This window comes from Panthera tigris, chromosome A3 (assembly GCF_018350195.1).
Source record: "Panthera tigris isolate Pti1 chromosome A3, P.tigris_Pti1_mat1.1, whole genome shotgun sequence".
Taxonomy (NCBI): Eukaryota; Metazoa; Chordata; class Mammalia; order Carnivora; family Felidae; genus Panthera; species Panthera tigris.
The window spans coordinates 120,397,282-120,412,889 of NC_056662.1; the positions used below are offsets into that span (position 1 = coordinate 120,397,282).

General features: G+C 46.6%; 1 protein-coding gene across 7 annotated transcripts in view; it reads right to left on the reverse strand.

Moving 5' to 3' along the window:
• FKBP1B (FKBP prolyl isomerase 1B) overlaps nucleotides 1-15,608 on the reverse strand; it is a 42,255-nt gene that overhangs the window by 11,092 nt on the left and 15,555 nt on the right. The window contains exons 1-4 of one of the 7 annotated variants that reach the window (XM_042982408.1): nucleotides 13,971-14,094; nucleotides 9,664-9,711; nucleotides 4,899-5,011; nucleotides 3,201-3,809 (exon numbers count right to left, since the gene is read on the reverse strand). In XM_042982408.1, coding sequence (XP_042838342.1) covers nucleotides 3,681-3,809; nucleotides 4,899-5,011; nucleotides 9,664-9,711; nucleotides 13,971-14,007 — 327 coding nt within the window. In that variant the 5' untranslated portion in view covers nucleotides 14,008-14,094 and the 3' untranslated portion in view covers nucleotides 3,201-3,680. Of the gene's footprint in view, nucleotides 1-3,200; nucleotides 3,855-4,898; nucleotides 5,012-9,152; nucleotides 9,224-9,663; nucleotides 9,712-12,942; nucleotides 12,996-13,970; nucleotides 14,095-14,695; nucleotides 14,817-15,608 lie in introns of those variants that run through there. The other 6 variants (XM_042982410.1, XM_042982404.1, XM_042982407.1 and 3 more) reach the window with 6 other exon arrangements.

Below are 15,608 nucleotides of genomic sequence, written 5' to 3' on the forward strand. Positions count from 1 at the left end.
ATTCACCACAGCTTGGCAGCTTGGAGGATAACTATAATTTTCTCTTTATAGTTTAGGCATGGCCAAATGGAAAAATGTGGACCAATTGTTTTGGATATAACTATAACCCCAAATCAGTTTGAAGGGTATAAGCACTGAATCATTTAAATGTACAAAAGTATCTACTTTTAAATGCATTTAGCTTTAAGAAAATATGCTGTTTTATACTTTGGGTACTGTCTTGCCAAAGCCTACTATTGAAAATGAAGAAATTACCCTTGTTTTTAATTACTGACTAATAATGTCAGTGCTTTTTGAAAGCTCTATAAAAGAGGAGAAAGAATTATTTCTAAGAAGGGCAGGGAGATCACAAAGGAGCCATAGCTTTAATTTTCTTATGAATGCTTTTATGAATTCCTTATAATTTGTGTAATGCATGGTGCCCCTTTAGGTATTTACTAATGTAAAATAATTTTCTAAAAGGCTTTTTGGTGGGAGCCTGGGTGGCTCAGTTGGTTAAGCATCTGACCAGCTCAGGCCATGATCTTATAGTTCATGAATTTGAGCCCCATATTGGACTCTGGAACCCACTTCAGATCAGCTGTCTCCCTCTGTCTCTGCCCCTCCCCATCTTGCGTGCTCTCTCTCTCTCTCATAAAAATAAATAACATTAAAGGCTTTTTGGTAAGGGGTAAACAGACTTACAGTGTGCTTGTGTCTACATGGCAGACTGGCTTGCCTTGAGGGCAGTTGTTTTAAGTTAATAACCAGGGAAAATTGCTTCTATTGACAATGATGGCCAGTCCATCATCTGGATTAGTCTGTTAGCTGAATTTCATGACCTACGGCTAAGAGTTTTAAAAATTCCAGTTATTTGGCAATTTTGTGGCCTGTCCCAGTTAAGTTATAAGAACTTGAATTCTGTAGATAAATATTGAGCACCTACTCTGCCAGGTCTGTGTGTGCTTTGATGCTGAGGATATACTTAAAATCAGTCCACTGCACCAGGCATTGAAGGCTCAGCTTTTCAAACTGCTTTTAAGAGTGCAAGGGGTGGGGCGCCTGGATGGCTCAGTCAGGTAAGCGTCCGACTCTTGGTCCCAACTCAGATCGGGATTTTGCGGTTCGTGAGATCGAGCCCAGTGTCAGGCTCTGCGCTGACAGCGTGGAGCCTGCTTGGGATTCTCTCACTCGCTCTCTCTGCCTGTCCCCTCCACATGCACTTTCTCTGTCTCAAAATAAATTATAAAAAAGCACAAGGGATGATTGTGTTCCTGCACGTGTACATGCATGCTCATATGCGTTTTCTTATGAATGCATAAGAGCTGCTAGAGTTGCTTTGTGTCTACCCAGGTTAAATTTTGAGTTTCTGAGAAAGATTTTGTACGAATAGATAAAGTGTTGACAAAGAATTTGAAAATAACTGGTATGACATGGATCTCATCACCACTCCTGCTGAACAACTTTCAGTGGCTTTCACAGGACAATGTCCAAACTCATTAGCATGGTGTCTCATCATTTTCTGCATCATCTTTTAAGAGCGCCAGGAAAGCAAGGCCTGCAAAGCCTAATGTATCCTTTTCAGGTGCTAGCGAGTAGTTACTTGCATTGGTTGGTTTGTTTTTGTTCCCTTAGTGGGTGTCTCTCATTACCACCTAGGCTCTGAATACTCTAAGACCTTATACGACTCTATAGTGGACACCTGAAATGGTCCTTGATGCCATTTTTAATTTTATTCTCCTGGTGTCACAGCAGAAAACATGAGTATGTCTCAAAGGCTAAGTTCTGAGAAATTATCAGACGTTTGTGTCGTCAAGGAAAGTGAGGAACAACGATACTCGAAAGGAAGGAGTACAGCACCCTCTGGTCTGCTCCTGTAACAGAAGTGAGTCCAAGGACTGGGTGATTAAAAAGAAAGCAGCCCCAGGGAACCTGAGTGGTTCAGTTGGTTAAGTGTCTGCCTTTGGCTCAGGTCATGATCTCACAGTTTGTGAGTTCAAGCCCCATGTCGGGCTCTCTGCTGTTGGCACAGAGCCTGCTTCAGATCTTCTGCCTCCCTCTCTCGCTGTGCCTGCCCCACTCTCACACACACACACTCTCTCTCTCTCTCTCACAAATAAATAAACTTAAAAAAGTAAAGCAGTCCCTTTCTCACTTCATTTTCTCCGTAAGTACTGCTAACTTCTCAGCCTCTCCTCAATCTTAATTCCAAGTCCTGACAGAATAACCCTGACTATGGCTAAGAGCTTTCCTCACCTGTGTCAAAAGAAAAATCTAACCACATTGCCCCAGGCTCCTTTGACAAACACACAACCCACCAGCAATAAGTGGGAATTTCCACAAGTTACAGTAAATACAGATGAAAATAAGCAGTATATGTGAAAACAAGTTCAGAATCCTACATTCTACTCCAAAGTAATTCCCCAATGGGAGGGCAAATCTAGATGAAACTAAGCAGTAAATACAAAAACAAGCTCAGAATCACACATTCCTTTCAAAAGTAACTTCCCAGTGTGAGTTAGTGTATGGCTCCAAGACCTAACACACCCTTCATTTGTTCAGGTGCACAGTGAGTGTTTTTCCATCTGGGTCGGGAACTCCTCTAAGTCCAAACAGACAGACGTTGCAAGGTCACATAAAGTGCTCAAATCCTATGCTGGACTGCTAGCAGTTTAAACACAATATATTCCTTTAGTTATTCAGAGAAGAATTCTGAGCCTGTGAGGTGAGTGGCAAGTTAATACTTACCCTGTAGGGCTTTTTAGAGGGTTGGTGGCAACTGTATTTAAAAACATATCAGGGCACCTGGGTGGCTCAGTCGGTTGAGCGTCCGACTTCGGCTCAGGTCATGATCTCACAGCTCGGGAGTTCGAGCCCCTCGTCCGGCTCTGTGCTGATAGCTTAGAGCCTGGAGCCTGCTTCAGATTCTGTGTCTCCCTCTCTCTCTGCCCCTAACCCACTTGCATTCTGTCTCTCTCTCAAAAATAAATAAACATTTTTTTTAAAAATTAAAAAAAAAAAAAAAAAAAAAAAAAATATATATATATATATATATATATATATATAGAACAAGGCCTGGCATGTACAAATACTCACATCATAGCTATCATGTTTATTATCATTCCTGGCTACTTGGAAGTCTCCTTTCCACTCTTTCCCAAGGGCAACTGGCTTATGCATTCCTTAAAGCACTTCCTTCCTACAATAAGGATGGACAGGAATTTGTCAAGCACAGAGCCTTTATTTTACATATCATTTCCAAAGAGGACATTGTGTAAGTCAGCAGCCAACAGAACTTCTAAGTGAGAAAGTAACAGCAAAGGTAACTGGCTCAAGTCCCTCTGTGTATACCATGTACATTTCATGTCTGAGCACCTTGTGTGTCTGGCTTAAGTAAGGCAGTGTAGATTGTGCGAACGAGAAATCTGTGTTCTGCGATCAGAAATGGCTACTGCATGCATCACGCAAAATGCACAACCTGAAATGTTTTGATTTGCAACCGAAGTTTCCTTAAGCAAAGATGCGCGTGAACAATGACGAACACATACAGAGCAACTTGGGCAGAGAATGGATAACGCTGCGGGGCAGTGAGGTTAGCGCGCTGATCAAGAGCCCCAAGCAGGAGGAGCCGTCCCAGTGGCAGAGCAGGCTAGGAGGGTGGGCAGCAGCCATCTCCAGCCACTTCGAGCTCCTTCCCGCCTTCACTCTAAGTTGAGCAGCTCCACGTCAAAGATGAGGGTGGCATTGGGAGGGATGACACCAGGGTGGCCCGTGGCTCCATACGCCACATCGGGGGTGCAGGTCAGCTTCGCCCTCTGCCCCAAGCTCATCTAGCAGGGATGGGGGCAGATGGGGAGAGGAGAAAGAGGACCCAGCTTGATTTAAAAGAAAAAAGTAAGATAACTATGGCATTTTCCCAAACTATCCTCCTGATAACCCTGAAGATCTGAGATGAATTTTCTGTGTGGCACACTGAAGTGATGTAGAATTTGGATTCTGTCTCAGACTAGCAGAGACTTCACTGTGGGGCACTAACTTCCACAAAGTGGTCCCAAATTCATTCATCTGACAACCACTGCTGGTTATTCATTTAGCGCATGGCCTGAACACTTCAAGGTATTCCTAATTGTTCCTCACCCCCTTCCAAAAGAACCTAAAGAGGGTGTATAAACAGCACATGTACACGTACACAATCGAGGAGGTAAGAGAAGCAGTCCATTAAAGACGTTAAGCAATCAGAGGCCACCGCAAGGAGGCGAGGGCTAAGAGACCTACACTAAAAGCACCATATGACTTCACAGACCGAGGGAGAAGAGTGTGAACCAGGGCTCCACACAGCAGTCATCAAGAACGTCTGGCATTGGTCGGACAAATGGTGAAATTTGAATAAACAGATCTAAAAATTTTAATAACCAACTCAAACATTTGAATGTATTGGTTAACAGTACTGCATCAATGTTAATGTGTAATTGATCACAAATTAACGTAATGGGATCGTTTTACCATGGTTATGTAAACTGTTAACATTTGGGTAAAGAATATACGGGAACTATTTCCGTGATATTTTTGCAAGGTCGGAAATTACTTTTTTAAGTTAAAAAAAAAAATACCTTGGCCCACCACTCCCCTCCCCGCCCCCCAACTCTCTAGCTGCCTCAGTCCCAGATAGCTGGTAGCTCGTAGCTAGTTCTGAGCAAGCCCACAGGGATGTGCTTGGAATGAGAGCCCCAGTGACTTAAAGTCATGCTGGCAATGAAAGGGAAGGAGTGGGGGCACAAAGCCAGCGGCTGAACCTAGATGGCGTCACCATGCCGTAGCAGTAGAGTCAAAGCAGTGGCGGTCTGTGATAGGGCAGGGGCGGTATACCGAGCCCAGACTCCAACTCCTCAAATCCCCCCTAATGAGGATCCTCATCCTACCTGGGCTGCACCCTCTTCAAAACCCTTGATGACTTCCTGTTTGCCAATTCTGAACTTGAAAGGTTTGTTTCTGTCTCTGGATGAATCAAATTTCTTCCCATTTTGGAGCATTCCTGTGAAAGCAAGAATAGGGTGGAGAAGAGCTGTGGCCATGAGTTAACACCCCATTCTGGGTCCCCATGTCTAAAATGGAATTCCTATTCTGTACAAACCTGCGCCTCTTCAGATCTCCCTGCCCGTCCTGTTGCCCAAGCAAGAAACCCAGATACCTCACTCTGCCTTACCCACCCCCTCAATATGGCCTATCACTTAGTCCTACATGTCTTTGCAATCTACCTACGTTCTACACGCTCCATTTCTACTGCCACCACCCTGGGACCACACCAAGTCACCATCATGTCTCACTTGTGCACAGGAACACCCTCTAACTGGTCTTTCTCTCCATTCTCACTCCTCCTTTCCAGTCTCCACTCGGTACCCAGAATGACGGTCTTTCATAAACATGTATCTGGTCATATTACTCTCTTGCTTAAAGGGATAGCAATATCCTCTTGTCAATAGCTCCCTGTGGCAGAATCCAAATGCCTACACTGGGCACAGGCACTTCAAGATCTAGCTACTGCCTGTCTGATAACCCTCTCTCTGCTCTCCTCTTCCTTTCCTTCCCCCCATGTCTTATTCAGGTCACACCTTTCTCAAATACCTTTCCCAAATACCTCTCAAATATACCTTTCTCAAACACCTCTGCACTTTACAACTTTTTCTGTGCTACTTCCTCAGCCTAAGGATGTTTCTGCCTCAGGTTGAGTCCTCACCTGTTTTCCCCCAACATGCAAAACCCAAAGGCCACATCATCGGCGCGTGGGTGGCTCAGTCAGTTGCTAAGCATTGGACTTTGGCTCAGGTCATGATCTCGCCCTGTGTTGGGCTCTGTGCTGACAGCTCAGAGCCTGGAGCCTGCTTTGGATTCTGTGTCTCCCTCTCTCCTTCTGTCCCTCCCTCACTTGTGTGCATTCTCTCTCCCTCTCAGAAATAATAAATAAATAAATTTAAAAAAATAAAAGATTCTCTCTCTCCCTTTGCCCCTCTCCCCTGCTCATAAAAAACAAAACAAAACAAAAAAACAAAGGCTACATCATCCCGCCCCCCCTTGCAATGAACAGAGTAAGGTGACCCAGCCAGTCAATGGTGGCCCCCGCACCCCATAAAAAGGGCCTGTTTGAATCTGGAACACCCCAGTGCTGTCTCTAACAGTCTGCAGCCTCCCTTAGCCAGGTGTCATCCCTGATGTACAAATATTGTCTCATTCCAGCTGTCTAAGGCTCGAGAACTGTATCTTTCTCTCTTTTTAAAGTTTATTTATTTAAGCAATCTCTGGACCCAATGTAAGGTTTGAGCTCACAATCCTGCGATCAAGAGCCACGTGCTCCACCAACTGAGCCAGTCAGGTGTCCCTCAAGAGCTGTTTTGGTATTTTTAGTTCTTATCGGTGACTAGTTCAAAGGTCAGGCCTGTAAACTATGCTCTTCCACGATTTCTTTCTGCAGCCCACAGACCATGACAAAAGCCAATTTGGGACCAGAGAAAGATCTGGCCTGTAAGTTCAGAGACTGGATACTGACTTCATTTTGGCACTAACTCATTGTGTGAAGTTAGACAAATCACTCCCTTCTCATGGCTTCAGATATGCCATGTTTAACATGGGCGGTCTGAACAAGCTTAATGTCTGCGCATCCATGATTCCACGTCTTCTAATTCCTACAATTTAAATATATACAAGGGAGAGTATTATTTTCCTACTTTCTAGGTAGAATAAATTGGACTCTTGCCCTGGGTATTAAATCAGGCAAAGGAGAAAACCCTTTACTAAGGAGGTCTTACAAAAACTCATGCATACACACAGGTTGCTAAGATACTCCAATACACAGAGATGTTCACATGTGCTCATGGGCACCTAAGCACACACATTCAGAAAAAAAACCCTGATGCTCAAACAGATGCTAAGAAAATATTTAGATCCACAAATCTACATATAATTACACAGACATATACTTGGACATATACACGTATGGATACACACACACACACACACACACACTCCATTTGATAATTGACTTCCTCATTCCCCAATTTCTTCAGATTTCATATACTTCAGACCAGATACAGTTATCTATAGCTACAAGTTCAGCCAAAACAATTCAGCCTAGAAACAGACCAACATCTATACGGTTACTTGATTTGACAAAGGTGTCACAGCAATGCAACAGATAAAGGATATATTTTTTTCAATTGCTGTTGCTGGATCAACTATATATCATATGGAGAAAATTAACCTTGAGCCCTACTTTATGCACACACAAAAAAATTCCAGATAAATCACAGATGTAAGTATGAAAAATAAAATAATAAGGCTTCTACAAGATAATAAACAGAAGAATATCTTCATGACCTAGGAATAGACAAAGACTTCTGAGCTGAACACAGAAGTACTAACTATAAAGGAAAAGATTGATATGTAGGACTTCATTAAAATTAAGAACTTCTATTCAAAAAATGCCATTGAGAGAGTGAAAAGACAAGCCTTGGCATGGGAGGTGACTGGAATCAGTATAACCAACAAAAGACTCATATCCAGAATATGTAAAAAAAACTCCTTTAAATCAGTAAGTAAAAGGCATCCAACCTAATTTTTATAACTGGACAAAACTCGAGCAGACTAAAGAGGATATTCGAATGGCCAGTAAGCACATGAAAAGGTACTCAACTTCATTAGTCATCAGGGCAATGCAAATCAAAACCACAATGAGATACACTGGGCACCCACCCGAGTGGGCCAAAAACAAAACAAAAAGGTGATAACGCCATGTGTCGATGAGGATGCAGGGGAACTGGAGCCTTCCTACATGGCTGGTGGCAGTGGAAATTGGCACAACTACTTTGAGAAGCTGTTTGGCAGTATCTGTTAAAGCAGAGGATAGGTACAACCCTATGCCCAAATAACTCCACTTCAGGGTATATACCTAAACAAAATGTGTACATACGTGCACCAAAAGACACCTACAAGACTGTTCAAAGCGACAGTATTCATAACAGCCAAAAACTATCAGAAACCCAAGTGTTCATCAATTCTAGAAAAGATAAATTGTGGTACATTCATATGATGAACTGTATGGGAATAAAAAAGAACCAATGACTCTGGACAAATCTCACAGACATAGTATTGAGTGAAATAAGCCAACACAAAAGACTACATACTCTGTGATTCCATTTATATGGTATTCAATAACAGGCCTAGCCAATCGATGGGGACAAAAGTATGAATGCTGGTTACCTTCAGGGAGGTGTAATGACTGGGAGGAGGCAGGAGGGAGATGCCAGGGGGTGCTGGAAATGTACATGTTGATCTGGGTGGTGGTTATGTAAGTGTGATCACTTCGAAAAATTCCATTGAGCTGTACATCTTAGATTTATGTCCTCTACTGTATTTATTTTTAATTAAAAAGTTTACCAAAAAGTCCCCTATCATCTCCTGCTGGGTTTGATGAGACGGTCCCTCCCCACACTCTTGGCTGATGCTAGTGTTTAATGCACATGGCCTGCTCCCTGTATCTACTCTGAAAAGTCTTTGCAAAAGGATGTTGTGGTTTTAGTAACTTGATAAGCACTGGTCTGTCTACAACATGTAGAACAGATAAATCAATTACACAGGTCAGAGGCCCCAGGGGACTCATGGTAATTAGGCCAGTCACAGGGAGATAACACACAGCTCTAGCTCACTGACGCCAGCCACCGGCAACACAGCTGTTGAGAAATACCCACACCGTCTGCCTAGAATTAACCTGGCACTTCACACTGGCCCAGAGAACTGCTAAAAATGGCCCCATCTGAATACGTCCTAGGAATTAAACTGGCCTTGCCGTCTGCTAAGTGGCTGTCACCAACTTTGCCACATTGGGAAGCAGGTCACAAGGCAGAGCATTCACTTCTCTTGGAACAAATACCTGCTTGTCTTCCTGCCAGCAGTCCTCAGGAGCTCCATCTAGAATGTTCCTCAGCCCACCTGACCTTCCAATACAGAGCATCCAAGAGGGGTCTGCAGAGATGTGGGGCTCTCCTGCAAGTCCCACAGTGCCCTGAGACAGGCACTGCTGTTGCCCCAGCTGTCACATTGCAGCAGAGCCTCTGGATGACTTGGCTCTGCCACTCCCCACAGCCCCAAAGAAGGAAGGAATCCTGCCTTTTCACCTTTGTGTCCCCAGTGCCCACACAGCATCTTGCACACAGTAGGTGCTCAATAACAGCACGCTGAATTGAACAGTCTATTTCTGAAAAAAGAAAGGAAATGCTGAGGAAGTCACCCTCCCCTTCTCTAATAATATTGTAGGAGGAAAAGGGAGCCTGCAGGGAAGATCAGGGCTCTCAGAGCTTCAAGAAGGGATTTCTAAATATCAGACAGAACAAGGAAGGCCAGGCTCCACCCTGCCCACAATGGAGGGAAGGGAATGGAGGTGCTTGGCCCAATTAGAGGCTGGCTCCACAGATGGCTCCTGCTGGTACAAATGGGGAAGGAGTAACCTTGCAAGCCCCCTTTCCCATGCCCACAAGGCTGGCTCGAGAAGTAGGAGACAACTGGTCACAGGGAGACTTGGCTACCTTGGGCTTTAGGCTTGATCTAGGGAGCAGATACCTCTAGAGAGGAGTAGCAGAGGAGAGACCTCCCTTGGGAGGGGCAGGTCTGGATGAAGGCTGAGGGAGCAAAGCCTACCTGTGTAGTGCACCACACACGTCTGTCCCTTCTTGGGGAATGTCCTTCCTGCAAGGAGACATGAAGGCAGATGAATGAATAGGGCATTGGAAAAAGTCACTTGGGACATTCAGATGTGACTATGACCCAGAGCTCTGACCCACATTCCCCTCCATACCATGGAGATGCCCACAGCTCTAGTTCTGGCTCTGTGCCTTGTATGAGGCTTTTTATTTGATTTGAACTTTATTCCCTTGGGTTCCTCAACTATGCTCTCTCCTTTCTATCTTCCTTTCTTAAAATTTTTAAAGAATGTTTATTTATTTTTGAGAGAGAGAGAGACAGAGCGCGAGCAGGGGTGGGGCAGAAAGAGAGAGACGGAGACACAGAATCCAAAGCAGGCTCCAGGCTCTGAGCTGTCAGCACAGAGTCCGACTAGGGGCTTGAATGCAGGAGCCATAAGATCATAACCTGAGCCGAAGTCAGATGCTTAACCAACTGAGCCACCCAGGCACCCCATTATTTTTTCTTTGATCATTCCTTTTACTTTCTTTCATCCATTCCACAAACATTTTTTTAAGTTTATTTATTTATTTTGAGAGAGAGACAGAGAGAATAAGTGGGGTAGGAGCAGAGAGTGCGGGGATCCCAAGCAGGCTACATGCTGTCAGCACAGAGCCCAACACGGGGCTCAAGCTCATGAACTGTGAGATTATGACCTGAGCCAAAACCAAGAGTTGGACACTTAACTGACTGAGCCACCCAGGTGCCCCCATTCCACAAACATTTACTGACAGCCTACTATGGACTAGATTCCAGAAACACAGAGCAACCTATGAACTCATGGTGAAGTTAGGGAAACAGATCCATAAATAATAGATTACAATGGAGGAGGATGACTGCAACCAAGGATTAATAAGCATAATCATTCACAAATATTTACAGAGTATCTACTATATGCAAAGCCTGGGCCTGATTTCAGGGACACAGCAGTAAACCATAGAGACAAGATCCCAACTTCTTTGGAGTTTATATTCTAATGGGGTGAAACAAAACAATACACAAATAAACAAGACAACTCTAGATTATGATAATTCTTTAAATGAAATAAACACAATGATGAGTTAAAGAGAGATACAATGGACAGACCATTTTAGAAAGGGTGGTTCAGGATGGCTTCTCAGAAAAGGTGACATTTGGACTGAATCTTGAAGGATGAGCAAAATGCTGGGGAAAGCACTGCAGGAAGAGGGAGCTCCAAGGGCACAAACATTGGGGCAGGAAAGGACTGGAGCATTTGCAGAATAGAAAGGAGGCCTGGTGCCTGGAAAGAAGAGAGGGAGAAGGAAGCAAGTGGGAAAAAGCCAGATCATGCCCAGCATTGCAGAGCCGGATTTAATTCTAAGTGCAACAGGAAGCCACTGGAGGGTTTTAAGCAAGAGAATGACATAATCTGAATTAAGATTTTATAAGATCACTCTGACTGCTGTGTGTAGGATGGACGATTAGGTGCCTGTTTCAATAATCCAGACAGGAAATCAATTATGGCTTGAATTAACGTGGTGGCAGCAGAGAAGAGAGCAAAATAGATATATTTGGGAAGCGGGACTGACAGGGTACACTAATGGAGTGGAGATGGGTCTGGGATGAGGGAGAGGGAGACATCAAGTACAACACTTGGGTTTTCAGTTTGGGGAACTGGATGGAGAGTGGAACTAATTCCAGGTGGGGAAGACTGGGGAGGAGCAGATTTGAACAGTTGGCAATTTAAAAAAATATATTTTTTTAACGTTTATTTATTATTAAGAGACGGAGCATGAACAGGGGAGGGGCAGAGAGAGAGGGAGACACGGAAGCAGAAGCAGACTCCAGGCTCTGAGCTGTCAGCACAGAGCCAACGCGGGGCTTGAACTCACAAACCGCAAGATCATGACCTGAGCCGAAGCCGACTGAGCCACCCAGGCGCCCCGAGCAGTTGCCAATTTTGAGATGCCTATTAGACATCTATCTGAGTTTATGTTGCAATAGGCAGATGGAGTTATCTGTACTGGAGCTATAAATCTGGGTGGAATTTACCAGGCCACAAGCCTGGGTAACAAAGCATTTGGGAAGCTAACAAGTGAGCCAACATGTAGAGGACTCTATGGGAGTCAGGGAAAGCATCTGAGAGGAGATCATGGTTCAACTGAGTCTTAGAAGATAAGCAGTTTGCCAGAGGAAGTAAAGGGAGATAATCTGGGAAGAGTGAACAACATGTTCAAAGGCCTAGAATCGAGCTACAGTGGGATCCCTGTCTGGCTCACCGCTCTAACCCCAACTACATAGTACACGTTCAATAAATATTTGCAGAATGACTGGCGTGTTTAACAAATTTGCAGGCAGCCTGCTAAAGCTAGGGGAAATGGTGGTAGTGGGGGTTGCTACTGGTAGGAAGAGATGAGGCTCTGGTGTGGAGGGTAAGACTCAGCCGGACTACCATCTGTCTGCAGAAGGAGATGGAAGATTCATTAAAACACGAAGCGGGGGGTGGGGAGGGTGAGGAGCAGAATGGGACAGAACAGTCACATATGCATTTTAAAGAGTCCACAGGCTACGGTGTGAAAAATAGGTGGTGAGTTAGGGAGGCCAGATGGAAAGCAGAGAGGTGAGACTGAAGGTGGTGAGCCCAGTTTAGAGGATATGCGGAAATCCAAGTGAGAGGTGATGTTGGCCTGAACCAGGGCAGGGGCTACAGGGATGGAACCCAGAAATTTTCAGCAAAAGGACTTGAAAGGACTTGGTGTGGGGCTCGACCAAGACGGTGTCCCCAATGTAACAGTACAGTAGTTTGGCCCTTCTGTGCTTTCCTGGCTCAAGAATTTAGACTGTTAAAAGTAGAAGGCCAAAGCTCTTTCAGGCTTTCTCTAAAAATCTAATCTCCCTCGGGGTGCCTGGGTGGCTCAGTCGGTTAAGTGCCCAACTCTTGATTTCAGCTCAGGGTTCCTGAGACGGAGCCTCGCATCTGGCTCTGCACAAACATGGTGGAGCCTGCTTGGGATTCTCTGTCTCTCTGTCTCTCCTCAGCTTGTGTGTGTGCACACTGGGGGTGCACACTCTCTCCCTCAAAATAACTCTAAAAGCTACTATAAACCAAGGAAGGGAGAAGAGGCCTGCAGCCCCCTGGCAGAACTCAATGACAGTGCCCTGGGGTGTGACAAGGTGTCAGGGAGATGCCTCCTGGGACCCAGCACCATAGTTCCCAGCTGGGTCAGAGAAGTCTGTACCTGATGGGTGATCAGGGTAGTGGCTAGGATCTAGGAATCACTGCCTTTTAACGAGGAGGGTGGCCTGGAACCCTGAGGTCCTCTCATTTCCTAGAGAAGGTGGGGGTTGTCAGTTATGTCTCACGTGAAATCTGTCTGTCAAATTCTGCTGCAGAAATGGGGACTCTGGACTGGATTAAGTTTCATTTAAAAAATTTAAAACTGGCTATTCCTTGCACATCCATACCCAATTATACAAGAGATGTCTGGCTTGGGGGAGTGAGTGGTGCCAGTCGTGGGGACAGGGAAAAGGCAATACAGAGGAGCGCTTGGAAGTGGGGAGGACAAGGAGAGTTAGTTGTTTTGGACTTGCTGAATTAGGTATCCGTGGGACATCCAGATAGAGGTCGAGCAGCAGCTGGATAAATGGACCACCTTGAACTCAGGTCGGAGATCTGAGCTGGAGGCTTAAGTTTGGAGGCCATCGGTTTGCAGACGGTAATGAAAGCCATGGGAGTGTACAGGATGGCTGGAGAGGCTGAGTGGGGCGGGGAGGATAAAGCGAGATGCAGAGGCGGAGGGAGCGCTTCTTCCTTCCCAGACTGGCTCGGTCCCCACAACGTCTCACCGCCCAGCCCACAGGGGCCGCCCGACCGGAGGCCCGGAGGGGGGCGCATTGGAAAGGGTTGCCCCAAACAGAAGAGAACCCTTCCAGCTGTTTCCAGAGCTCACCTAGCAGGGCAGGGAAAGCAGAACTAAAAGCCTGCCCTGGGAAACCAGCAGTAGCGGATAACCGAGAGGTTCCAGCCGAGGCAGCGGCGGCCCGAGGCCCCCGGGGCGGTGGCGGGCCGCAGACCCCCGCCTCCTGGCCGCCGCCTTCGTTCCCCTAGGTGAGCCGGCGCGGAAGGGGATGGTGGAGGATCGTCTGCTAGATTCCCAACAATCCTTCCTGGGATCTCCTCTCACCGCCCTCATCCTATGCCCGCCTCGGATTCAGCACCCTCCGCGCCACCTCTGAATCAGACCCCCGCCCGCCCGGCTCCGCCCCGGGACCCTTCCTCCTCCCCCAGCTCGGCCGCCCGGTACCGTCTCCCGGGGAGATGGTCTCGATCTCCACGCCCATCGCAGTCCCACTGGCCCCGCCTCCGAGGGTCCCCGCTGCTGCCCCGACCCCGGCTCGGCTCCGGCCCTGGCCCCGCTGGCTCTCCGACTCGCCTCCCCGCCGCCACTGCAGAGCCGGAGGAGGTGCGGCGGGAGTCGGGACCTGCGCGGGGAGGGGCCACGGGGAAGGGGGCGGCGGGGCGGAGCGGCGCGGAAAGGTGGGGTCGGCTGGGGCGGGGCCCGGGGGAAGGGACCCTGAAGCGGCTGCTCCCGAGTTTGCCAGGCTAAGGGTCGTTAACTGGGGAGGATGGTGAGGGAGACATGAGACACGCGCGCATCCACCCACCCATCTATCCATCCATCCATTTATCCATCTATCTATCCATCCGTTCAACACAAATTTACCTAGCATCTACTCTGTGCTAAGCTCTGGGGAGTCAACCCGGTCCCACAGACTAGGGGAAAGCCGGCAACTAAACCAACACTTTAAGTAGAAACGCTCACTGCCTTGGAGTTCAGGACGTTATGGAAGCACCTGAGAAGTACTTACTACTCTAGTTTGGCTGCCGGGATTGCAGGAGCAATCTGGGGATGCGAGGTGCGGGGGAGGGGAGGGTGGGAGGAAACCAATCATTACCTTACCCCAATCACCCTCAACCCTCATTCAAGCTTCCCGCCTCGTTCTGCCCCACTCACAGGTAGGTTCCCACCTTTCGAGGCAAAGAACTGCGCCCTGCTGATGACAGTTAAATTGAGGTAGAATCCATGTCGTCAAAGAACGAAATTTGTGACGGGTGGGGACACAGTTAGTTACAGCATGGTTGATTCCTGCTGTGGAATGAATGAATAAGTTACAACTTAAGCTCCTCTTCCACGCCAGACCCTTCACCTCCACCCAAAAGAGTCCCAGGAATCTGGAAAGATATCTTTGGAGGAGGTAACATTTGCTTGAAGAATGGATGGAACTTTAATTTTTCTCTCATTGTCCCAAAAATCAGTGTGAAAGTATGATTCTGATAAATGGCACTGGAATATAAGCACGGGGAGAAAAACCTGAGTAAAGGCAGCCAGAGTGGGCCCTGAAAGTGTTCTTCTTCCATCCGCCCCACCCCCATTCCCCCAGGTGTTTAGGTAAGAGATTTTAGGTTATCAGCATCGCTGAAGTACCAAAACTGGATGTTTTGTTCAAGAAAGACGACGGTCAACTGTACTATGAGGGTCAGGATCTGAAATTCCCCATCGGCTGCTCCATGGCATGGCCCAGAGTCTCCAGGTGTGTAGCTGGTCTAAAGTCTGGTGTCACACTAGGTCCCTGGGCTATGGCCAGTAAGCGTAGAACAGGAGTTTGTAACTCGGACAGGTCTATGGACAGGCTTCAGTGAATGCACAATGTTTTGTGTACGAATAAGAACATTTTTCTGGGGAGATTTATCACATTTTAAAAGAAGTCCTCAACACCTTCCCATTCCCCTGACCCCCATCTCCTCTCCAAAGTTAAGAAACCGTACTCTAGGGATCCTGTACCCCTTCTCAGACTAAGAGAATCGAGAAGTGAGGGAAGGCTCTACCCTTCTTGAGGGAGAAATTGTTGCTGGTTTACTGTAGATGGAGTTACACGGAAAC